The 27,277-nt window shown below is 35.8% G+C and overlaps 1 protein-coding gene across 2 annotated transcripts in view; it reads right to left on the reverse strand.

The window, feature by feature from the left end:
- CFAP20DC (CFAP20 domain containing) overlaps positions 1-27,277 on the reverse strand; it is a 252,338-nt gene that overhangs the window by 217,623 nt on the left and 7,438 nt on the right. For both annotated transcript variants that reach the window (XM_069473756.1, XM_069473755.1), the window contains exon 4: positions 25,833-25,905. In XM_069473756.1, coding sequence (XP_069329857.1) covers positions 25,833-25,905 — 73 coding nt within the window. The remainder of the gene's footprint in view (positions 1-25,832; positions 25,906-27,277) is intronic.

Genomic DNA, 27,277 nt, shown 5'->3' on the forward strand with positions numbered 1-27,277 from the left:
GAGATTAAGAAAATTCCCCAATTAATAAAACAAAAAGTTGGTTCTTTGAAAAGATAAACAAAATAGACACACCTCTGGCTAGACTAACCAAGAGCACAAAAGTAAAATCTCTAATAACCTCCATTAGGAACATGAAAGGAGAAATCACAACCGATGCTACAGAGATACAAGATATCATCTATGAATTCTACAAAAATCTTTATGCACACAAACTGGAGAACGTGGAGGAAATGGACAAATTTTTAGAAACACATAGTCTTCCCAGGCTCAACCAGGAAGAAATAGAGTACCTGAACAGACCAATATCAAGAACTGAAATCGAAACAGCAATAAAAAACCTTCCCAAAAAGAAAAGCCCTGGTCCAGATGGGTTCACACCTGAATTTTACCATACATACAAAGAAGAACTGGTGCCCATCCTACATAAACTATTCTCCAATATTGAGAAGGATGGAGTTCTCCCCAACACGTTCTACCAAGCCAATATAACATTAATACCAAAACCTGGAAAGGACACAACAAAACTAGAGAACTACAGACCAATTTCCCTCATGAATATAGATGCAAAAATTTTCAATAAAATACTAGCAAATCGAATCCAAGTACTTATCAAAAAACTAATCCACCACGACCAAGTGGGCTTCATCCCAGAGATGCAGGGGTGGTTCAACATACGTAAATCTATAAATGTAATTCACCACACAAATAGAAGCAAAAACAAAAACCATATGATACTCTCATTAGATGCAGAAAAAGCATTTGACAAAATTCAACACCCTTTTATGATAAAAACGCTTAACAAAATAGGCATTGATGGAACCTACCTAAAAATGATACAAGCCATATATGACAAACCCACAGCCAACATCATACTGAATGGGGAAAAACTGAAAGCACTCCCACTTAGAACTGGAACCAGACAGGGCTGCCCATTGTCTCCATTACTTTTCAACATAGTATTGGAAGGCCTTGCGAGAGCTATCAGGCAAGAGAGCAGAATCAAGGGAGTCCAAATAGGGAAGGAAGAGACCAAACTCTCACTTTTCGCTGATGATATGATGTTATATCTGGAAAACGCCCAGGATTCAACCAAGAGACTCCTGGAATTGATTAACGAATACAGCAAAGTCTCAGGCTACAAAATTAATATACACAAATCAGAGGCATTTATATATGCCAATAACAGTCAATCGGAAAACCAAATTAAAGACTCAATACCCTTCAAAATAGCAACAAAGAAAATAAAATATCTAGGTACATATCTAACTAAAGAGGTAAAGGACCTCTATAAGGAAAACTATGAAACACTGAGAAAAGAAATAGCAGAACTTGCAAATAGATGGAAAAATATACCATGCTCGTGGATCGGAAGAATCAACATTGTTAAAATGTCTATACTACCCAAAGTGATCTACAGATTCAATGCAATCCCTATTAAATTACCAACATCATTCTTTACAGACATAGAGAAAATAATTATACACTTTGTATGGAATCAAAGAAGACCCCGTATAGCAAAAGCAATTTTAAGCAACAAAAACAAAATGGGAGGTATTAATTTGCCAGACCTCAAACAATACTACAAGGCCGTGGTTCTTAAAACAGCCTGGTATTGGCACAAGTGCAGGGACACAGACCAGTGGAACACAACAGAAAATCCAAATATAGAACCATCCTCATATAGTCACCTAATTTTTGACAAAGCGGGAAAGAATATACTCTGGGGACAAGAATCCCTATTCAACAAATGGTGCTGGGAGAATTGGTTAGCCACTTGTAGAAGACTGAAACAGGACCCACAGCTTTCACCTCTCACAAAAATCAAATCACGGTGGATAACAGACTTAAACCTTAGGCGTGATACAATCAGAATTCTAGAAGAAAATGTAGGAAAGACTCTTACAGACATTGGCCTAGGCAAAGAATTTATGAAGAAGACCCCCAAGGCAATCACAGCAGCAACAAAAATAAATGAATGGGACATGATTAAATTAAAAAGCTTCTGCACAGCCAAAGAAACAGTCACGAGAATAAACAGACCACCTACAGAATGGGAAAAAATTTTTACATACTACACATCAGATAAAGGACTGATAACAAGAATCTATTTAGAACTCAGGAAAATCAGCAAGAAAAAATCAAGCAACCCTATCAAAAAGTGGGCAAAGGACATGAATAGAAATTTTTCAAAAGAAGATATAAAAATGGCTAACAAACATATGAAAAAGTGTTCAACATCTCTAATCATCAGGGAAATGCAAATCAAAACCACAATGAGGTATCACTTAACCCCAGTGAGAATGGCCTTTATCAAAAAAACCCAAAACAACACATGTTGGCGTGGGTGTGGAGAGACAGGAACACTCATACACTGCTGGTGGGACTGCAAACTAGTGCAACCCCTGTGGAAAGCATTATGGAGGTATCTTAAACAGATTCAAGTAGACCTGCCATTTGACCCAGCAATCCCATTACTGGGCATATACCCAAAGGAAAAAAGGTCATTCTGTAACAAAGGCACATGTACCCAAATGTTTATAGCAGCACAATTCACAATAGCAAAGATGTGGAAACAACCCAAATGCCCATCAATACATGATTGGATTAGTAAACTGTGATATATGTATACCATGGAATATTACTCAGCTATAAGGAATGATGAAGATACGACATCTCTATGGTTCTCCTGGAGAGAGTTGGAACCCATTATATTAAGTGAAGTATCCCAAGAATGGAAAAACAAGCATCACATGTACTCACCAGAAAATTGGTTTTCCTGATCATCACCTAAATACAAATCTGGGAACGACACCAATTGGACATCAGACTGAGGTGGGGGGTGGAGGAGGGGATGGGTGTATGCCTACACAATGAGTGCATTGCGCACCATTTGGGGAGTGGTAACACTTGAAGGTGCTGACTCGGGAAAGGGGGAGTGGGGAAAAATATGAAACTATTGTTTTTAACTTGCACTGTTCACTTAATAATTTATCATGAATATTTCCCATATTATTTCATATCATTGTACAAGAAATAATGTATACATTATGAGCACATACTGTATCTAACAAGAAAAAAAAAAAAAGAATTGGAGTGAGCAGGTAATTATACCTATATTTATAGAGGAAAGAGAATTATGAAATATTACAACTTCTCAGGCCAATACTCTGTGTACTAAAGCTGACATAATACAGTTGTCCCTCAGTATCCACTGGGGTTGGTTCCAGGATTCCCCATGGATAGCAAAATCCACAAATATCAAGTCCCTGATATAAAATAATGTATAATTTGCAAATAACATATGTACATCCTCCCATATACTTTAAATTATCTCTAGATTACTTACACCCAATACAATGTCAATGCCATTTAAATAGTTGTTATACTGTATTTTTATTTATATCATTTTTATTCTTGTATTATTATTTTTTATTGTTTTTTTCCCCTGAATATTTTCGATCCTCAGTTGGTTGAATCTGTGGATGTGGAACCCGTGGATACAGAGGACTGACTGTAATTTCTTTAAAATGTCGTACCAGATATTATTACAAAACATCTATAGCTATTTTGCATTCCCATATCATTGACAGTATTATAGCTGTCATTCGATCTTTCATACCTTGAGCTTTATGACTTTACAGATTTTCTCAATTTTAAATGCAATTTTATTGTATCTTGAAAATAAAATATTTTCCCTAGATAAAAAAAAAAAAAAATTCATTTTACTGACCAGAAATCAAAGGTTGAATTTTGTACTTAACTGCTTAATTGAGTACCTGAAATAGCACTACTCTTTGTTGGCAAATTCCTGAAATTTAGGCATCTTCACTACAGAGGGAGGGGATATCTAATAATCAGGATTATGTGTAGCAAATTGAGTCTTCAGTGGTGTGACACCTTAGACCTGAACAATAGGTTTAACAATGTCTAGTTTCAGTGAAGTAGTATTTATTAATTCATTGATGTCTCCTACAATAAATGGTCAATTTAAAAAAAAAAAAAAAAAAAAAAAGAAAATTCCCCGACCTTTACCCTGTAGTTGCGATTTTCATCACTAAAATTATTCATCAGTACTGTTCTTACGTTTGTAAATAATAAAGTTTATTAATATAGCAATTCTTGTTCAATTCATTTCCACCTAAGGACATAAGCAAAAGTTTATTTTTTTTATTTTTTTTTTTTTTTGTTGAGACAGAGTCTCACTTTGTTACCCAGGCTAGAGTGAGTGCCGTGGCGTCAGCTTAGCTCACAGCAACCTCAAACTCCTGGGCTCAAGCGATCCTACTGCCTCAGCCTCCTAAGTAGCTGGGACTACAGGCATGCGCCACTATGCCCGGCTAATTTTTTCTATATAGATTTTTAGGTGTCCATATAATGTCTTTCTATTTTTAGTAGAGACGGGATCTCGCTCAGGCTGGTCTCGAACTCCTGACCTTGAGCAATCCACCCGCCTCGGCCTCCCAGAGTGCTAGGATTACAGGCGTGAGCCACCGCGCCCGGCCGCAAAAGTTTATTTTTATAATTCCTGAGTAGACAGTGTTTTAAAAAACAGAATGCATAATTTCATGAAGATATAAATATTAAATCATAAAAAGACATGTATCAGTTAGGAATGTGTTAGGATATAGGTAACCCTGACAAACAGTGTTTACATAAGAAAGAGGTTTATTTATTCAAGTCTAGGGGTAGGCAATTCAGGGCAGGTTAGTGGCTCAATAAAATGCTATCAGGAACCCAGGTCTTTTCTCCATCTTTACACTACATCATTCTTAGTTTTTGCATTTATGCTCTTAAAAAGGCTGCTACACTTCGATGCATTGCATTAGCATTCTCATTTCAGTTAAAATAGAGGAAACACCAAAGCACCAAATGACATAGGGCTAAAGGAGCAAGTTAATTAAGTCTGTTCCCTTTGAAAAGCTTTCCTAGGAGTCCTACCCAGAGAATTCCACTTGCATTTCATTGGCCAGAGCTAGGTTATGTGACCAACTCTAGCTACAAGGGAGTCTAGGAAGATGAGCCTGTTTAGCTTGGCTCATTGCTATCCACCAAAATTCTGTTCAAGAAAGAAGAGAAAAATGCATATGGGAAAGCAATGAGCAGTGTTTTCCACAGAAAGTAACATAAAATCTTGCCCAACTTTTCTGTTAGGTTGCAATCCAACTACTAAGAGACACATGCTGCTGAACACCCTGCATGCCTATAAAGGGAGACAAATCATTTTCTCTTTGGTAAGCAGTTCATTTATGTTATTAATGTAGGCTTGGATACATGTCTTCTACTTGAAAGGATGTTCCCATTATAATATAATTTGAAGAATAAATTTAAAACACAGATAGCAAATTTGGAAGTTTACCTAAATTCATTATACCCAAAAAAGCCTTTTAGGAGTCACTACAAATGGTTGGGATTTTGTCTGTTACATGTATATCAACACCTGTGAAAGTATGCAGACTTGTTATAACTCCAAGTAGCAGAAGTACTAACACCTGCACATATTCAATATTCTAGATGCTTACCAGGAATGGTAGGATAAGCCAGCTGCTATTTTCCTTCCTGCCCACATATTTTCCAAATATTAAGCTATTTTTGTTATTGCAAAGAGGTAACAAAATTCACAGAACTAAGTATTTAACAATTGGCTACTATATTTATGACAGATGGCTATATTTACAATTACTAACAGTCTTCCTACTGTTTGAATATAAAAACCAAAAAAAAGCTACATAAATTACACGCTCAGTTGCCTTAGTTCTAATTTAACTTAAGGGAACAAGAATTAATTTGATCTAACTATTTTAAATATTTGCCAACAGGATGAATTCAATGAAGTATGGAAGGATAATACTGAATTCACTGTCTTCTACTTCTCACTACTAAACAATATATCAGCTTGCTTTTCTACTGAAATTGCATAAAACAGATAGGACAGCTAATTTAAACAGTTGTTTGCACATTCAATATTTATAACCCAAATCTTGCATGACTGACTGGAAGCAGTGAGTTAGAAGGTTTAGCTCAGCTGCTGCCTGGAGTGATGGATGGCCTTGAAGAATTTCTTGCTCACTGACCAGATCAATCACGTAACAGAATGAAAAAAGAAAAAAATAAGATCAGCCTTAAACTAGATTCCCAACATTTCCTTCTGTATGCAAAACTGTTGCAGGAAGAAATGTATCATAAAACATAATGTGAAGCTACTTAAAAATAATAAAAATCCATCAGAGATGATATAGCATGCAAATAAAAAAGATAAGGTGACTGGATGATATTCTTTTTAACTAAATATTAACTGAAACTTTATGATATCTATAATCCAAAAACTGTTGTCAATTCATAGTGATATTTTGATCAAGCTCAGACTCACAAGTAAAAAGGGAGCAACAGGTTACAAAGCACTGAAAGGCCTGCAATTTTTTTGACAGTACTTGCAGGTGAATTTTATTTAATCAAACTAAAAGGTAGTGTTGTGGCAATTATTATATAATGCTGCTTTTAATTATTTCTCAATGGCTGTTCTAAAAAATGAGTCTGTTAAGGAGTTAACAGACATCTGATGATTCAAATTATAGTAATTTATTAATGTCTATTCCTAAAATATCTGCATTAATGGTGGAAGACAGTATTGCACATGGGCCATGGTACTGTGAAACCCTCCTTAGTAGCATGCTAGAAGAGGCTGGACTGGTTTGTGAGCCTCCATTGTGAACACCTTCTCCCAGCTCCACATTTGGTGATGTCAGGTTGGTAAGCTGAAATCAGCCCTGGTGGGAGTACGTATATCACAGAAATCAGCAAATGCTAAACATAAGGGCTCCTCAATACCCATCCCCAACTCCAGAGCCAATTGTTAAACATTTACCAGTACAAGATAGTACGGAGAGCTCATTTCTCGGGTTGAGATATGGATGGGCTAGTAAGGCTGAGGTGACTGAGAGCTAAAGAGCATAAAGTTGAGGTCTTACTGAACAGGTGCAGGAGGGGCAGGCTCAGACCCCAGATAACCCTACAGGTGCCTTGGGTGTCTAAAGATGTTTGTAATTAGCAAAAAGGATGACAGAAATAGCATTTACCATTTCCTATGGACCTCGGGCATTCATTTTCTCCTTCTCAGTAAGTCTATCCCTTACAAGGAGTAGAAGTGAAAGGAGGAAGAAGAGCAGGTGGAGAATTACAAGAAATGAGAAGGAAAAAGAAGAAAGAAAAATGAGAAAGAAGAAAAAAGAGAAGTATAAGACAAAGAGCAGGAATAAAGAAAGATGATGAGGAGCAAGATGGTAAAGAGAAGAAAAATAAAGATGAAAAAGGATGAGGAAGAAAAGAAAGAGAGAAGAAACAGAAAATGGTGGGAAAGAGGAGAAGGAATAAGAAAGAGGAAAGCGTAGGGGTGGAGAAGGAAGCAGAGGCAGTAGGCTCCTGAAAACAGCATATCTAATCCTATAATAATTAATTCATATTTACCTCACTTCAAGAATCACTGGTGTCCCTGAAAAGCTTTGCATAAAAATATACATGCAGCCTTAGAATAAGGGAATTATAAGAAGACTCATAAATGTTCAGACTTCTATCCACAGGATGGCAAATTTCTAAAAAATTCCGGACACATGGTGGTCTGTTCTCCAGGCTAAGTCAAACAGATGGAGGCTCCTTGAGCTGAAGATGGCAACCTTTTTGCTATTGAAGTCTGTTTTGCTTTTTAGGAGCCAATGGTTAGGCTTCCCTTTTGAAGCAGTGGGTAAGGAATACTTGGCCACATTTCTATATTCAACAGTACCAGGGTACCCAGACTGGGGCAGAAGACAGACCTTGAGTTCTGGCCACCTTGTGGATTTTCAGGAATCCTCTGTGGCAGCAGTTCAAGTGCATCAGCATCACCCGAATTTGTTAAAACATGGATTGCCGATAGCTAAGTCATGGAATCAACTTAAAATGTGGTTCATATACACAATGGAATACTATTTGGCTATACAAAACAACGAAATCCTGTCATTCGTGGCAACATGGATCAGCCTGGAAGACATTATGTTCAGTGAAATAAGTCAGGCACAGAAAGATAAATACCACATGTTCTCACTCATGTGTGGATCTAAGAAAAAAATTGAGTCCATGGAAGTAAAGAATAGAATTTTGGGTAGTATAGGTTGGGAAGGGTACAGGAGAGGGGAAGATGGGAAGAGGTTGGTTAACATATACAAAATTATTAGATAGGAGGAATGAGTTCTGGTTTTCTGCAGCTATGCAGGGTGATTACAGTTAAGTATAATTTATCATATGTTTTTAAAAAGCTAGAAGATGATTTTAAATGGTCACAATACAAAGAATAGATGTTTGAGGTGCTGGTTATGCCATTACCCTGATTTAATCATTATACATTGTATACACTTATTGAAGTAGCACTCTTTAAGCCATAAATTTGTACAATTATTACTTGTCAACTAAAAATAAAAGGAAAAAACACCCATGGATTACTGGGTCCTGACTCCAGAGTTTCTCTCTCAGTAGATCTGGGGTGGGGCCCGGGAATTTACAGTTCTAACGAGTTCCAAAGTTACTACACTTTGAGAATCACTACCTCAGTAAAATAAAAAACATCCTGGAAATGCTTATAATCCAACCCTTAAGACCTTATTGGTCAGCATCTTGGCAAGAATTCAAATGATAGAAATACAGGCTAATAATGAGGGGCAGGAATCCCGAGAGGAAAGAAGAAAGGTGTCACAAAGCAATTTTTCCTACTTACAATTACACCCTCAGCTGAATGTGGCACCCATAAATGTCTCTCTAGTAGCCAACTTCAGAGTTTCTTCCCTGAAATTTTCTCCTTACCCACAGGGCTAGGTCTTCTGAACCATGTTTATACTAATCAGCACAACTGAACTCAATAGGGGTAAATGCCTGACCCAAACTAACACAATTATATTCTTCCTCTAAGGATTCTGAAATTGTCTGGTGAGATGGGAAATGAAGCAAAACACGGAAAAAGCTAAGATGAAAGATAGAGATCACTTAAGGCTTTCTAGTGCTGACTTCTATGCCCAGCTGCATTAGTGCCTTTGACTGTCATGTGACATGCTACTTGCACTTGATGCCCCCACTGTACTTTAATTCACGCAAGTTGGTTTGGTTAACCGAAATGAGTCCAAATGAAGTAGCCCCTCCCCACCACCTTAGAAACTTTACTACTAAAAATGAACTCATGTGCCCTTTGGCACATGGAATATACACTGCTGATCCAGATACTTTTATCTTCCTTGGTGTCCTATGCCATGGTTCTATCACCAAGCTGAAAACAAACAAAAAACCCTACACCCATTTCTTTTTGTTGGATGTTGAAAAAGTCTTATAAAACCTCTTACCAGTTTTTTTTAATGCCAGGTAAAACAGCTGTTGCTATTTATTTGTAAGTGTATCAGTTAGGACTCTTTATGTCAAAAGTTAACAGAAAAACCAACTCAAGCCAGTTCACTTAATACAATGTGTTAGCTCACATTCTTAGAAACGACAGACATAGGGCAGGATTCAGGATGGACTGATTCAGCAGCTCAAAACTGTCAATCAATGACCCATTTTCTTTCTATTTCTCCCTTTCTGCCATCTGGTGTCAACTTTATCCTCATGGCCAAAGGATGGGTAGAGCTACAAACAGGATGCTCCTAGTCCAGTATCCCAAACAAGAGTTTTAAAATTCACTCAGATTGGCCCAACACAGGTCAGATTCTCACTCTTAAAAGAATAAATGTGGTTAAAGAAATGGAATGCACAAATAGACTATCAATCAAAGCCCACTCTAGGGGCTATATTGTGATCCATTATACTAGACACACATAGACTACACTGGTCAAGAGGAGATACCCAAACAAAATTCAGATAATTTTCAGAAAATAAAAAATGTGGCAACCTATGCTAGGTAGACAATCAACAAAAGTCTACCACATTTGATTTTTATTTGTATCATTAGAAAATAACTTAAAAATTCATTTTATTTTATAACTATTATAGTAGTAATTAGTTCAGGCAAGAATCATCATACTAAACTAGTGAGTGAAAGTTTAATGAAGAACAAGATATTTACATAGTCTTAAACCATATCCCCACAAATGACTTATTACTTTTAAAGTAAACAGTAACTTTACCCTAAGGAAACCTGGTAGACATCACCTTAATCAAGTGATCAAAGTTAACATCACCTATAACATCATATACCTCCTGATAAACTACACTGAGGATAAAGCATCATCTGCATAGTACAGAGGTGGGAAACATTTTCCTATTGGAAGGCCACATTAATTTAGCTGTAATCAAATAAGGCTGCATTCAAGAAACTTCAATTAGATATACTTAAAAGTATATATTATTTTGTAAAAATCTAACCATTATGTACTTAATAATTTCAAAAAACGAAAACTATTAATTTTAAAGTTAACTAACCTTTCAAAGACTTTGCTATGTCTGCTTTTTGTTGTAAAGTATTTCAATATTTGGTTGCATAATGGAGATACACAGTTTCAGTTGATCCTCTAGATGGGCACGTGTCATTTGTGACCTTAAGGGCATCTTGATTTGGGTTAGGTAGGAGACTGTAGATTCACACCAATAAGTAGTTGAAAATCAAGAAAGCATTTTTCAGGCAAGTTGCCAATGATGTGGGTATTCTACTACATTTTTCTATATTTCAGTTGGATCTTTCTTAGCATCAAACAATGACTTTAAAATGTCATCTACTGAGAGCTCAATCAATTCCATCTGTAGTCCTTTAGGTGCCTTGGTGATATCAACTAGGTGAGGCTGAAATGCTAATTTGAGTGTGATGTCATGATTCTCAAAGTCAGTGAACCTTTCATTGTATTCAACAATTAATAGGCCTATAACAGCTGTGTATTTTTCAAATGATTTGCAGATATAACTGATGACCTGTGCTAACTGGGGAAAATGTTCTCCTGAAATTTCCTTTTGAAAAAAGATAGTTTTAGAAATGCTTAGATTTTTTGCTATATATCATATATAGACTTAGTTTTACCTTGCAGAGAAATATTCAAGTATTTTCATTTGACATGATATCACACAGGAATGCTGCATTCCTACAGAAATCTTCTTTCAATAATTCACATTGCTGATTCTGTTCTTCATAAACTTTAACTATCTGTTCCTGCAGAGATAAAATTTTGGCTAACACTTGTCCCTGCAACAGCCAATACACTTTAGAATGACAGGGCAAATCAACACTAAATATCTCATCGTTCAACTTTAGCATGTTATGAAACTGATGATGTCATGTTGCATTTGCATGAATATAGTTAACAATACTTATAATTTGTTGCAAAGTATCATTTAAAATAGTAGCTTTAACACAGAGTTTTTGCAAGATACAATGAAAAGAAATGAGAGCATCTGGATCTGTTAATACTTTATCTGTGCAATAAACTCTTCATGTTTTCTTGTCATGGAAGATGCACCATCTGTACATACACTCACTAAATTCAGTCCAACTTCACAACATTTATCTTGAAGGTTGTTGAAGATATCTATTCCCCTGTTCTGTTCGCAAGAATGCCCCAAGTGAGTAACTCATTGTAGCAAAGAAAATCTTCTGTTATGACCTGAATGAAGTATAAAACCTGTGCCATGTCAGTAGTATAAGTGGATTCATACAAAGCCACTGAATAATACCTATTAATAATTTCCTTTTGAAGTATTGTGTGAAGTTGTTCTGTTAAGTTGAAGGCCAATTCATGCTGTTGATCAGTTTTGGTTCTCCTTGAAAGAGGCAGTTGTTTGTACTTTGAAACACTATTGGGAACTAAGCATCCTACAACTTCGACAAGGCATTCTTTCACAATTTCTACATCATTGAATGGCTTTCCTTTTTTTCCCAGTATATAAGCTATTTTATAAATTGCTTCAGTGGCATTATTTCCAGGTATTATTGCTGCTTGAAAGAATTGTCTTTGCTTTTGCTTTTCATCTTTTAATTTCTGCAATACAGTCTTTCACGCCTCTCCCTCTAATTTAAAATATTTGCAATCCTTATGAATATTATAATGCTGATGAGCACTAAATTTCTTTAATGTTGATATTGCAGTATCACAAAGCAAGCAAATCCTCTTATTTTTAGTGGACACAAGATAATAAATATTGCAATTCCCAATCTTCATTAAAAAAATTACGTTCTTCCTTCAGTGTTCTCTTGGTCTTCTTTGACATGATGGGCTGTTAGGTGGACAGAATTAAAAAATACTGTCCAGCTGTGCAACTACTCACAAAGTCCACGTCAAATAGAAACACAGTGCACCACTGTTAAAAGCTGGTAAGAGACTGGTGTACTCGACCCCCATAAACTCTCGCCAACCAGCCTCGTGCGGTAGTGGCACCAGTCAGGTGGGGGAAGTTAGAACTAAATCATGAGTGTATCAGCTGTCAATTTAGCCTTTATGGCTTACCATGTAATTGTGTAGGTCAATCCGGGGGATTATTTCATTGAAACTTATTTTATTCTTTGGTATTTTAAATATGTTCACTTTAAAATAAAAAAGACAAAAATGTACTAATAAAAATAAAAGGATTTGTTCTGTAAAATTTGGATTCAGTCATGAAGACGCACTTAAGGACCTAGAAGGCCACATGTGGCCTTAAGGCTGCAGATTCCCCATCCCTGGCATAGTATTTTGTCAAAAATGCATAATATGAATCTAATCATAAGGAAACATCAGACAAACTCAGTTAAGGAACATGCTAGAAAATAACTGATCTGTACTTTTCAGAAATGTCATTGATGTGAAAGACACAGAAATGCTGAGGAACCATCCTAAATTAATGGAGACTAAAGACACATGAAAACTAAATGTATTGTGTAAGCCTTGTCCCAAAACAGAATTGCTATAAGGACAGTGTATCTGTACCATAGATAATAGTATTATATCAATGTTGGATGGTTTTGAAAACTGTACTATGGTTATATAAGTAAATGTCTTTGTCCTTAGTAAATACATTATGAAGTGTTTAGTAAAAAGGGTAGGAGGTCTGCAACTTACTGTCAAATAATTTGAGGAAAAAAATGTATATACACACATGTGCACACACACAAAATCACATACATAGAAAGAAAAAAGCAAATGTAGCAAAATGTTAATAACTGGTGAATATGAGTAACACATATATGCTAGTTCTTTGTACTATTTTTACAACTTCTCTTTAAGTATGAAATTATTCCAAAATTAAAAGATAAAAAAATTTAATATTACCTTTAGATTGCATGACCCGACAACTTGTCTCAAAGCATGAGGTATATCAAACTATTTTGCATTGTATACCACTTAAGTTTCATCAGAGGAAAAAAGCTAACAAATCATAAAGTTTTATTTTAACTTATTTATGTACAGAATAAGAATAATCAGAATAAGTTGTGTATTCTGGTGGAGGCTGGTATGACTTGGCGAAAGTCTGTTGTTTCCTTTTCTCCCAAGCACATAGCCAGACTACATTTCCTAGCTTCCAGTGCTGTTGTGGGTGGTATAAGAGTTCTGGCTGGGGGGAATGTAACCTCAAACATCCTCCCATGTGATCCTCCAGGCTCTCTCTTCTCCTGTGGGCTGACCAGATATGGAGGATCCAGAAGAGGACTGTGACACTCTAGGAGAAAGACATTAATAGAAGCAGCCTCTGTCCCTAAATGACCATGGTGGGCAGGGCCTCAACCACTGGCCTGCAATGGACAGTGATATAAACAAGAAATGAACCTTTACTGTGTTAAAACACCAGTATTTGGGGATTATCTCTCATAGCAGTTAGCCTACCTGACTAATAAAGCTACCCAATTTATAAAATAAATTAACAGAGTGGTGACACTTCAGGAAAATGCAGTAAGTGAGGATGGCATGTATTTGCTTTCAGAATATAGTTCAGAATAACAGTTTTCAAAATGTGATTAAGGGATTCTTGGTTCTCAAAGAGTAGTCTGGGGACCCTTGAGGGTTTCTAAGACCCTTTCAGGGACTCAGTGAGGTCAAAACTATTTTCATAACAATACTAACATGTTATTTGCTTTTTTTCACTCTCCTCTCACAGTATATAGCGGATTTTTTTAGAGGTGACATGATGTGTCACAATAGACTGAATGCAAGAGCAGATAGGAAAACCGGTCCTTTATTCAGTCAGACAATAAAGAGATTTGCAAAAATGTAAAATAATGCTACTCTTCACTAATTTTTTTTTTTTTTTTTGCTTTGGAAAATATAAATACTTTATGCTATAGTTTTTTGTAGGTAGTTATGCTACCATGTGTTTATAATTATTTCTAAATAATAAACATATTTCTAATTACTCAGTGTTAATTTCCAATATAGTAAATATTGAGCGATACAACGTATATAAACAAAAGCTCTTTTGGAGTCTCAATATTTCCTGAGACCAAAGAGTTTATAACTGCTGTTTGAGAGTCCTCACTTGATTCTCATATACTAAAGAGCACAAGTTCCAGAACATAGTAGGTGTTCGTATATATTTGTTAACTTAATAAATTGTGTAATGGTGATAATACCCACATTTAAGAGTCATGATAATTGAAAGAAATAATGCGTGTGTGTGTTTATGGTAGATTATCACTGTTCACAGTTATTTGCTATCTACCTCTCAGGTAGGAGATTTTATACATTCCCCTGCCCCACTGACTCAGCTTGGCTGTGTTAACCGAACTGGCCAATGGATGTAAATAGAAGTGACATGTGCCACACACAGATCTGAGGAGAAGCTTTAAACTCAATTCTGTGATTCTGTTCAGACTCTTGCTCTTCTTCTCTCACCTCATGAACAGCATGTCCCAGATAGGGGCTGTTTGTTCAATACAGGTTCTGAAATGAGAAGACACAGAATAGACACATAGTTCACCTATAACTAAAGCAGAGCTGCAGCCTCCCTATAGCTCTCAGGTAATGTGAGGCAGATACATAAGAAATTTGTAAGCCACCTTAGCAAACCTGACAAAAACAGTATGAAACAAGCCTAGTATAGGACAGATGTTCAATAAACCTAACCATTCTAATCAGGGTTATTGTTTAGCTGGAGGAGCACTACAAACTGTAGCTTAGCCCGTGAATAGTGGCTGCACAGAGCAGAGCCTACACTAATTAATTAAGACAGTTTAGACAATACCACTGAGATAACCTTAGGATTCCAGGTAAATGAAGTTCATGACCTAAGACAAGAGTGGCCTCAAAGTAAATCTGACTCTAATGAAAAATTTTGGCTACCATTTATCCCTGGAATGCCATTAGAGGGGCTCAGGAATATCTGTAAAAGTCACTGGCAGGTGACTGAGAAAAAAGAAGTTCTAAGATGACTGTCAAGTGTCTATAATCAAGGAGTAGTACAGTGGGTGTATCAGTCCATCTGCCTACCCTGCCCCACCCCCTTCCTAGGGAATCAGCTTATAATCTCTAAAGCTGAAACCAAAGATGGAGCAGTTAGCTTAAAACCAGTGATTGGCCAAGGACCAATTCTGATTATGCTTTCAAAGATGCACAGACTGAACCTGGTCAGACAGTGACGGGAATTGGAGTTGCAGGGTCATAGAGGGATATACTGGTAGCCATTATTGCCCACATGCACAATGACAGGTAATCAGAGAAAGCTGGTCTGCAGGATGAAACTGAAGAACCAAGAAGACTTACAAACAGAATAAGAGGTGAGGCCGGGCGCGGTGGCTCACGCCTGTAATCCTAGCACTCTGGGAGGCCGAGGCAGGTGGATTGCTCAAGGTCAGGAGTTCGAGACCAGCCTGAGCAAGAGCGAGACCCCGCCTCTACTAAAAATAGAAAGACATTATATGGACAACTAAAAATATATATGTAGAAAAATTAGCCGGGCATAGTGGCGCATGCCTGTAGTCCCAGCTACTCGGGAGGCTGAGGCAGGAGGATCGCTTGAGCCCAGGAGTTTGAGGTTGCTGTGAGCTAGGCTGACGCCACGGCACTCACTCTAGCCTGGGCAACAAAGTGAGACTCTGTCTCAAAAAAAAAAAAAAAAAGAATAAGAGGTGAGAGAGTAGCTGCCAGACAGAGAGACAGAGACTGTTGACAAGTATCACCCCCCATAAGGCCTATACCAACTTTTGCAGTTGGGTTCCTTAAGATCTCTCCAGGTTTTTTGAATACATATCTTTTTACTTGAGATAATTTAAATAGATTTCTGTCCCTAAAAACAAATGATTATTAAAAGAAGTTGTTTTTAAAAAGGACAAACTAATTGGTTTTAATTAAAGTTGTCTTTGGGGAGTTTAATTATAGGCTTACAATCAGAGCTTCATCCAAGAGCCAACCGTGGTGTTCCATGGCTTTAGCACAGCTTTGAAAACATTTACTTGTATATATTCCTATCCACATGACCATTTTGAGAAAATTCAAGAGAATTCATTTTTCCTTCCCTCAATTCTTCTACCTTTACTTGTTCTTTGATATAGTCACCATTCTGCCAGTAGAAGTGAGCCTGAGAGAAATGCATTTTATATACGGCAGGGCAAATTAAGGCCCAGTCACTAGTTTTCCAGGAACTAAGGGTTGAGAATAAGAAAGCTTAACACTTTCCTAACCCTGTTCCCTCACTTTCTACTCTAATTCTTGTTTTATTCCATATCTTTTTCTAATCAAGAACCACACTGACAGTATTATCAATACATTTCAGTACAAAACAATATAACAAGCACTACTGAGGACCCACCATGCACCCCCCTTTAAGTGCTGTGGGGATTACAATGAAAATAAAACATAGTCCCTGCCCTCAAGGGAATCATGTACACAATTATGAGAACACTGAGGAAGCAGAGACTTACTACAACTGTGAGGACATGGAAAGTATTCATAGAGGCTTTGCATTTGAGTTTGACCTTAAAGAATGATTACATATTCAAAAGGTAGAGAGATGGGATTAGGTTGGATGAAAACTTGAGCCAAAGGCATGAGAGCTTGTGAGGTGTTCAGTAATCAAGGTGGCTACAGCAAGGAGGAGGAGTAGAATAAGTTATGGAGGGAGAGGTACTTGAGATGAGGGTCACCAGGTACCAGAAAAGCCTAGGGTACCCAGTGACCTCAAACTTTGTGGAGCATTTGAATGAAGCCTGGGCTGCAGCAAATCCTAACAATTTTTTTCCATGAACCTAGACTGCCTGAGATGGAAAAATATAACACTTAAAATTCAAGGACTGATCATTTAAAAAGTAAAAGCAGATGTTAGAGTACCTTGAAACACAAAATTGAAATGTGATTGAAATTTGCAATGTCAGCTTTATTTGACTACATATTCCCACACAATTTTAAAGAGAAAGTCAAGCCGTATCAGTGGATTTCAACCTTTTGAGGGACCAATAGTATCCTCTGTTCATATAAAACATATAAACATTTTCATCCTAAAATGTACATAGGATTGAAAAAAGGAAGAATGGATTGTTCTGTTTGAAGTAATGGAGCTAACTCAAAAGTGTTTAAAAAGCAATGGATTAGATTATTTTAAATGTTCTTTCCAGCTAACTCTAAAATGTCATTTCTAAACCTGAATATCACTACTTTACTAATTTGAAACCACCCATATCTTGACTCTTTCTCCCAAAAGAAGTATACCACACAAAAAACTGAAACTGACTTAAGGGGAGTTTAACAATATAAGGAATTAGAAATTGCTAAAAGAAGGAAATTAACATTTACTGATCTTGCACTACATGCCAGTATATTAGGTCTCTGTAACCAATCTAAAGTCCAGTTAACTCTGTTGCTGTCTATTAACATCTGGACAATGTCTTTTGCAAACAGGGCTTAGAAATTCGAAGTTCAATAATAGCCTCATTGGGATCCAAATGCTTTAGCCCCTGAAGATCTCAGGGTCTAGCTGGAGGTGGGGAGTTGGTTGTGGAGACACCTAAATAATAAGACCATTATGTGATAAACGTCATTATATAAGTGCTATTGAAAGATATGTTTATGATTTACTACATGTATGCCATTCAATCAAAGTAATTTCTATGAATCCAAATAAAGATTCTAAAATATTTTTATATCCAAATGACAAACTCTACAATTTATAGAACACAATTACAAAAATCAGGAACCACAGACATACCAGCACTCCCCATAGGGGGATTCTCCTGATATTTATTACTGAGCCACTTCATCAAAGCCAAATGACTTCATAAAGCTCCATATATACTTTGATTGGCAAAAAGAAATGGTTCCCTGTATGAAAACAGTTCCAGAATTCTCTACTAATGAAAATATCCTAAATTATCATAAATTTTATAATTGGGACTATATGGGTCCATTAATATACATATTATGTTCTATTTTGTAGATGTTTCAAATTATTATTTTAAATACTTAAAATAAATAAATGCAAGAGTAAAAATAAAATACAGTAAAAGGGAAGGGGAACCAAACCAGAGGGGACATTTCTCCTGACAAAAAAGCGTACCATGTATCTCCTACTATGTATCATAGCACTAAAGAAACATATCCACCTGACACTGTCATACCAAAGAAGGGAAAGTATTTGGAGGATCTGTGATTTGCTGTGAATCATCTTCAATCATCCCTATTGGTGAAGGCAAACAGGGACAGTGGGAGTAGCAAAGGTCTGTCTGTTTATCATGCCTTAAGTCATTGGAAGTCTACCAGTTTATATATTTTTTCCCACGTCATGTTTCTTCACAGATGAACATTCCTCTCTATCTATGGTTCTACACTTGGTGTGGTCACCTGTAACTCCCTTCATACCAAGAACCTGATGACAGGAGTTCCTGCAGTTGTCTTTTAATTAAATCACTTGCGTCCATACCCATACAATAGAAATCACTTCTTTTTCATGTTATGTTGATCATTTCTTTCCTATTAGAGAACTCGCATGAGTCAACAGCCAAGCAGCCTCTCAAGGAAACGCTCCTTTTCTGTCTCTCTTCAGGGACAAGTACCATGAAAATTTCACAAGGAAAACAGACATGCCCAATTTGTCTCCAAATGATTCAGAAGGGGACTCTAAAAATTAAATATTATCATACTCTTATCAATATTTAAAGATGCAAAAGTTATAAATTAATATTTACTGTGCAGTTAGTATTTGGCATTATTGAATTTAATCCTAACTACCCAATAAATAGATATAAATATCATCCCCACTGCACAGATGAGGCTGTGACATACAGAGGTGCTCAGCAACTTGTCCAGGGTCACCATGCTAATAAGTGGCAGAGCCAGTAACTCCCAAACCTATAATCTGACCAATCACAGGGCCCTGACTTGTGCCCTGATAACTGATATGGCAATCATTTAACCACACAGTGCTTTATCAAATGTATGGCCTTTTATTATTACTTTATTTTACAGAGTAAAAACACTTCCAAATATTTGTACATGTGTAATTTTTCTTTTGTTAGTATTTTACTTTAGCTTTGAGCATGCATCTAGTTTATCTAAAGAATATTGTAAAAATAATTTAGAAAAGTAAAATGAACCAAACTAAAAAACAAGAAAAAAACTACTTTTCACAAACATACGGTTTATAAAGTACATGGCATGTGATTTATATACCTACCACATGTGTTATCTAAAACTTCTACACAAAACCTATTTTAAGGCATGCAAATTTAATATATTAAGAAAGTCAGGATGCAAAGCATCTTAAAGTGCTCTCTTTACTAATGCATGTAACAAAATATACTGATTATGCAAGTACATTTAATTGGATATAATTAAAATAATGAGATTTAAATACTGATGATTTTAAAAAGAAAAAATAGAAGTTGAAATTATCCACAAGATGCATTCAAAATGTTAATGAAACTTGCAATGTCATTACTACTTTAATATACAATACTTCTAGTTTAAAAAAGAGCTACTACTGGCCATCGTTGCCCAGTTCTAAACACATAGTTTACAGATGGATTCACTTGGTAACATAAAATATTTCATTGGATAACATAATCATTCTTTGCATTTGGATAACATCTCTTTTTCAAATAACTAGAGCTAGAAGCAACCACTATTTTCTTCAAAAGTAGGCATCAAATGACCAAAAAGATAAGAAAGCAAATATTCCACCGGCAGAGAGCTGTGCTTGGCTAAATGGACATAATCTCAAAAGCCCTCACCAGTATCATTCTGACCTAAAGATATCAAATTTAGGTATTCTCTCAACTCCAGTGGCTTTAAAGAGGCTGAAGATGACCAATGACATAAGAAAAGAGTAGGTCTGCAGCTGTGAGGCCATATATTCATTTAAAGTTTCAAAGGAGCCTACTGTCTCCAGCGTAGGAGAAGGAAAGGTAGGAACAAAATTCAATAGGGTAGAAGGATCTGAAACTTCTATTAAACTTCTTTTCTGACCTCTTCGTCTGGCTCTCTAGCAACAGTACAGAAAAGGTGATATAAGAGTAACTTTCATTAAATTAGCTTGAAGCTAAAGCTTTGTTTGGTAGAATATTCCAATTGTTCATATTACAGAAATGAAAAAAGCTTTGAGGTCTACATGGACCTAAACTTCCAAAAATTTCTTAGGAAAAACCCAATGTATCCAATTAACTTTGGCACTTAAAATAGAAGAGTTCACATTATCATTTACTGACGAAGTAATGGAAACAGAACTACCGTGTTGAGCCCAGAGCCATATAACTATGGGGTAGAGCAAAAGGAAAAGACAAAAACTCTGGAATGAGCATCACAAATCCTAGATTGAATGCCAGGTTAAAGTCATTCAACTCCACTCATACAATTTCAAATTCAGACTATTGCAATGCAGAGAACACAAAGGATCAGTTAAAATTCATATGGACTAGGTATACTTTTAGGGGTCTCTCTCTGTTTTGAAGAATTTAACTTTTGCTTCCTACCTTTATCAGATTCCAAATACAAGTAGTACTCCAAACAGCCAAGGGCTCAACATGTAAAAGCTTGTACATAGTAATAATATTCTCTAGGACCTACAGGCTAAGAACTGCAACCTTTCCAAATATCACATGATGCCCACCACAGGCTTGTGCAGTGTTTTCAACCCATATATTGAAAAAGCACTGGCTAAGCTGAGTGAAAATGAGAAAAATCATGTCAATTCACTAGAGGCATAACAGTTCAAAATGTCTCTCAGAATTCATCGAGATTAATGACAAATCAGAATAGAGAGAAGAATTAATGCAGCTCAACAATATTCAGAAAATGAATACAATTCCTGTCAGAAATGTAATATTTCAAAATCTTTTAGTGTGATTGGCAGAAAAATATAGCAAAATAGATTTCTATTTCAAGATGCAGTAGATTCCTTTCCAAGAGCTCAGGTTCAGTGTTCCTCCTGTGCACCAGATGTCTGCCCCCAGGCTCTGAAACCCTAACAAACCCACCCCAGGGGAGCCAATGGCCTCCCACTGCCCTGATGCAGTTTGCAAGATACCACAAAATGAAAGAATTTTTAAAAAACCTGTTGTTTATTCAATTATTTACCTTCAAGTGAAACCATTAGACACAGTTACACCAAAATATTTTTTAAAAGAAAACTGCAACTAATACTATGAAATAAGCAAGTCAAGATGACTTCTGTGAAAAGCAAGGAAGTCTTTTGTGGGTTGACACCTTGACACTGAAAGAGAAATACAACAGAATTCCGTTACTTCATTGCTAAATATACTGTGTGCTGGTAAACACTCTGTTTGCTTCACATGCAAAATGTAATGTGTTTGGATAATTGCTGATCAGGTCATGAAGTTCTGAAGCTGTCTTATCCACAGGTAAAAGATGCTCAATAATATAATTTTTAGATGTTAAAGAAAAAAAAGGCTGACGCAGGAATCAATAAAGAAGAGGTAAAGATGTTTTTTAGTTTTCATTTTAAAAAGTCTAATATGAATATTATTACTAAAAAAGATATGGGTAAAATTCTTTAACTCTCAGGCATTTATCTATCAAAAGGGTAAAGATAAAAATATCTCAGCATGAAAAGACCTTTTCTTCCTAGAACTCTCATGATAAAACTGTATTATGGGAAGCCCTTACAGAAGATATAAAAGGCTTGGCTTATATGGAGATTCAAATAAAATATTTACTGTAGATCCACTACTTATGTATATATGTATGTATAATCAGAAAAATAACAATATTTATAAGAAGGCAGCAGGGCAAGGTGGTGCAGAGCACAGGCGCTAGATTTAGACCGCATGTTTGAATCCTGACTCTGGTTAGTAGGTCAATAACCTCTGGCAACTTCCTCAACCCTTCTGGACTTCAGTTTGCTCAGTGATAAAATAGAAGTAATAACTCTGACTACCATACAGGCTAATTCTTAGGATTAATTGAGATAAAACAATTAAAGTGCTTAGAATAATGCCTGGTATATCAAATGCTTAATGTTAGCTATTACTATTACTTTACATTAATTTTATCATTTAATGCCTATGACACACATGTGAGGTAAGTATTTCTATTCTCACTCCATAGGTAAGTTAAGCAATTTACCCAAGGTCCCACAGAGGTAAAGGTGAATTTGACTGCAGAGCTTTCCAGTTCCAAGCCTAGGCTCTTACTTCTACCTAATACTTCACAGATCTTGCTCTTATGGCATTATAACATTTATCAAAATGTATTTAAATTGCCCTTTAATGGATCATTCACCCTCAGAGTAAACTCTCTGAGGACAGAGATTGGATGCTTCTTATCCTTTCTGAATTTGTAAGACCACCCATCTTCTGCTCATGAGTCCATATTTTAGAGTCTGTTAGATGCCAGGCCTTGTGTTGGGTGCCGGGATATCAAGCTGAGTAGAACAAACAAGGTCCCTGTCCTGATGGAACTCAAAGTCTACCCCAAAACACAGATAATCAAATAAATATATAATTATAAACTCTTATAGTTATGACAAATAAAAAGCGCAGGGTGCTAGGAAATGGCAGAAGAGATGAATCTCATTTAGTTGGGGAGAAATCAAAAAAGGCCTTTCTGAGGAAGGGACACGTAAGCTGAGATGAGGAGACTGAGTAGGAGTTAGCCAGGCAAAGACATGGCAGAGAAAGCACCTGTACACAGGACCCTAATAAGAGACCTCACCTGGCACGTGGGGAAGAGAAAGAGCCGGCATGGAGGACAAATCGCGAGCTCACAGCAGAGAGGTATGAGATGAGAAGGGAGGGGTGAGAGGCCACAGCACATAGAAGTATTAAGGATTTGATCGAGAGTTTACCCTCAGTTCAATGGGAATTTCAGTTGTTTTCTAGAAAGATCACTCTAGTGTGGAGACTAGAGTGGAAGTGGACAAGAGAGAAAGCTAGGAAGTACACTGGGAAGCTCTAACAGTAGGTCGGGGAAATGTGACAATGGTTTGGGACTAGGAGGACAGCAGTGAGGATAGGGAGATGTATACAAATTCAAGGTATATCGAATCTCCATGCCTAACACGACTGCCTGACAATAAAAGGATTCAATATGTTGACTGAATGAATGGGCAATTAATTCCCTATGCAGTGCTGTTGCTGGTTCTAAGGCATCCACTAACCCATATACATAACCTTCTTCTGAGACACGGAAGATACTAAGGAAATGATTACTAATTTCATAAACCAGCTGGCAAGACTCCACTTATGAAAACCTCTTGATGTGTAAATGTATCTTTGTGAAACAAAAATGCCTCTCCCATTCTGACAATGGAAAATTTTAGAAGCCAGATATCTTTCTGTTATGTGACTTTACAAGCTTGTTAGAGAAATGTATTATTTAAAATAGCCTGGAGCTATGCTGCTAGAAACACAGTAAAACACTGAGGGTGCTGAAAGAAAGCCCTTTCATTTAAGGCAGAAAAAAAACCTACAGATAGAAAGAGAATCTATACTTGTTATTCTGCTTTCTTTCTTGTAAAAACATGATCTCTGTCATTACTTCATAAAACAGCACAATATTTTGACTTTCTATTAGCAACAAATTCAAATACAGAGCTAATATATTTTCTTATAATCTTATAAATTCACAAGGTCAGGACAGAGAATGTCTTCCCCATGTTATTTAATAATTTCAACTTTTTATTGATAAGACATTTATTTTGCTAAAATTATAAAACTAAAACCATTTGGAAAATCCAAATGTTTGCCCACGTGGATAAGAGAACAAGAAAAATCTATGATTATAATCAAATGAATCCAAAATCTAATCATTAATCCCAACAGCCTTCAAAATGTTTTCCCATGCTTCAATAGGCCAACAGCATTAGTAACAGGGTAACAAAAAGGTAACAAAGAGGTCCTAGCTGCTCTCCTGCTAGGACTACATTAAACCTAAGATAATTATTGATTTCTCAATAATTAAAGCTCTAATTGTTATTAAATTAATTAAAACAATATAATGACTAGGCTAGGGTGATAAGGTCAAGTGTTTGGGGGCACAAATAAGGTTAATTTTGCAAAGAAAAAAAGGGCTCCTTGGTAAAAGATTCTGTTCCAAGGTTCTGCCAAGTGTCTTGTACAGCTTTGATCAAAAGGCCAACCACCAGTGCCTCCACCACTCCTTCTGAAGAATCTCAAAGTGTAGGCCATAGAGAGATCAGGAGAATAAGAGGGGCTTCACTGGATTTCTATGTAAGGAGCTTTAAAAGCTTATAAATGAAATATAATTTGTCTTCTATCTGGTAGAAAACCACTTTCCCTACACTGAAAATAAAGCTTTATGTGGTCCTTCCTGTACCTTTATGTCTGCGGAGTCTTGAATGCTTTTTCTACAGAACCAGAAAGTAGTACAGAAGAGCACCAAATTTGCTTTGGTCCTGTTATTCTAAGAGCTATTTTAAAGAATCTCAGTGACCATGGCAGATGATAAAACAAGACCTTAGTGAGAAGTTTACTGAAGTTTAAGGCTGAATAAAACAAAGGTATAAATTGTTCCATCTTTCCTTTATCACCCAAGAAAACAAGAATGTCTATTATTAGCTAAAATTCATATATTAACAACATGTGAACCAATCATTAATATGCTAATTCATATAAACAAAGAGAAATGAATTACCTCAAATTTATGTTATTCCCATTTTATTAAGAAACAGCTCTTCCTTCCTCTCATTTTGCACCAGTAAAACTAGCTCAAAATTATCCTCATTAATAAGAAAAATCATTTATTCCAGCAGGAAAAATAATAGCCTAAGCATAGACTTTGGACAGCTATTAATTCCAAAGAAAAATTAGAAAATAGCATACCTTAAATGTAATGATTTATCTAAAGTGTACAAATGTATTTAATTAATAAAATCTTAAACTATTCAATTCTATGTGAGTATACAAATCAAATGTTATTTTCATTCCAGTATCACCTCACACAATAGATAGCTCAACTGAGTAAAAGTTGTATATTTTCATGTTTGCTAAATAATCTAGCAAGGCCATTTAAAACAAATATATTCCAAGTTATCTATAGGTAAACAAGAAGGACCAATTCTTCTAAACAAAGTAAATATTATTAAATTAGGTATTTCAATCAATTTTAAACAACCATAGTTTTGAATAGGAGACAGTATAAAACATAATATCACCCTTCATTTGGTCCAAAATCTCAAACTTTTGGATGATATATTTCTTCAAGTTATAGGTCATTTATTGTCAAAATGATAATCCTTTGATATTTTCTTAAACAGATGAAATTTGCTTTCTTTCCCTAGGGAAATGCCAGACTATAGTGATAGCTAAGAAATACGATTAAATTAGTTTAATTACTTCATGTCGACTTGATAAGTCACTACTCTTTAATGCAAAAACTGCCACTTGCAATTAATGACTGTTGGTACTGCTTCAATTGATCAAATGTCTAATACACATAAAACATTCAAAGAAGTTCTGTATATCTTACAGCAATTCAGTGGAGAAGTCTTGTCCCAGGGGTACATAAATCTGAAGTACAAGAAACCTCTGGATCAGTCCAACTAGAACGAGAAGGGGAAAATATACATTCAAATGTTCAAACCATTTATATATGCATATAAACAAACACAATTGCACACCATCAAAAAGTTGAAGCTTTTAGCATTTCGGTAATACATATGACTGCAGTAGCACTACCCATGAGTTAGGCCCTCGTTATGAAAGCAAAAAGATTAATGAAAATCAAATCAAACTAACAACAAATGTTGCCTTTTAAAGTCTCATCTGTGGCCTTGGAGAAATTTTTATGAAAATTTTTAAAATAATATTTTTTTATTTACTATTTTGATTAGGTTGCAAGAGAACGTACACATAGAACTGCATTCAACAGAGACATAAAATTGAACTATAGATTCCCATCAAGGCGACCATAAAAGCATGTGGCAATTATTTTTATTCACTGACAGTTTTAACTGTACTAAACAACTTAATAAAAAACAATAGATCAAGAAAAATAATTCTAATTATGACAACTAAAACTAAAGGTTTGATGAGCCATAGCTAGTTCATATGGTTTTAAATGTGTCCACACGGAGATAGATGGAAGAACAGATTTTCATTTATAATACCTTTTGTTAACTGAATATACTTTTAATTAATTTAATGCTCACTAAGTAAAAACTGATAGCTTTTATTCCCTATCACTAGCTTCATCTGGATTAAAAATTTTTTGTAGAAAAACCAGTCCCTATGGAACTTGATAGCTGAAGTCTGCAACTGCTTAAAAAAAAAAAATCAACTGATTTTATATTCTCTCTCCAGATCTGTTCACTTAAAGCCTTTCCACTTAGGTTTTGAACTTATGCTTGATTTCTCAATTATGGTGCTCTTAAAAGATGTTTTCGTATAATACCTACTAAAACATACAACTTAGGAACATTTTTCCAGATGTGGGACTTTAGGAAGGAAATGGAAATGTCTTGATTCATCTGTGAACCTTTCCTACAAAGCGAATAGTACAGGCCAACACATGGATAAGACTTTAGGGAAGGCAACTGGTCTAAAATTCATGCTATTTTCTTTTATTCCAACTTAGCAGGCTTAAGAAATTTAAGTATTTACGTTTGACACAGACTGATCCTGTGTGTCAGAAATGCTAAATAAATTCTATAGTAGTATTTTTTCCAGTGGCCTAGTAAATTTAAACTGACTCTTCATGTCTACATTATATTTAAGTCAGTCAAAAAATGTCCATCAAGTACATAAAATTCATACAAATTTAGTTTTCTACTGAAATATACAGGTTTTGCAGTTTTATAATCTGTTGTCTGCCTGAGACAAGCTACCTATTTTTTTCCTCCCACTTCAACACACAAAACAGGAATAATTCATGCCTTCATTATGGGCTAGTTCACATCCCTTGAGCAAATTAGA

This window comes from Eulemur rufifrons, chromosome 7 (assembly GCF_041146395.1).
Source record: "Eulemur rufifrons isolate Redbay chromosome 7, OSU_ERuf_1, whole genome shotgun sequence".
Lineage (NCBI taxonomy): Eukaryota > Metazoa > Chordata > Mammalia > Primates > Lemuridae > Eulemur > Eulemur rufifrons.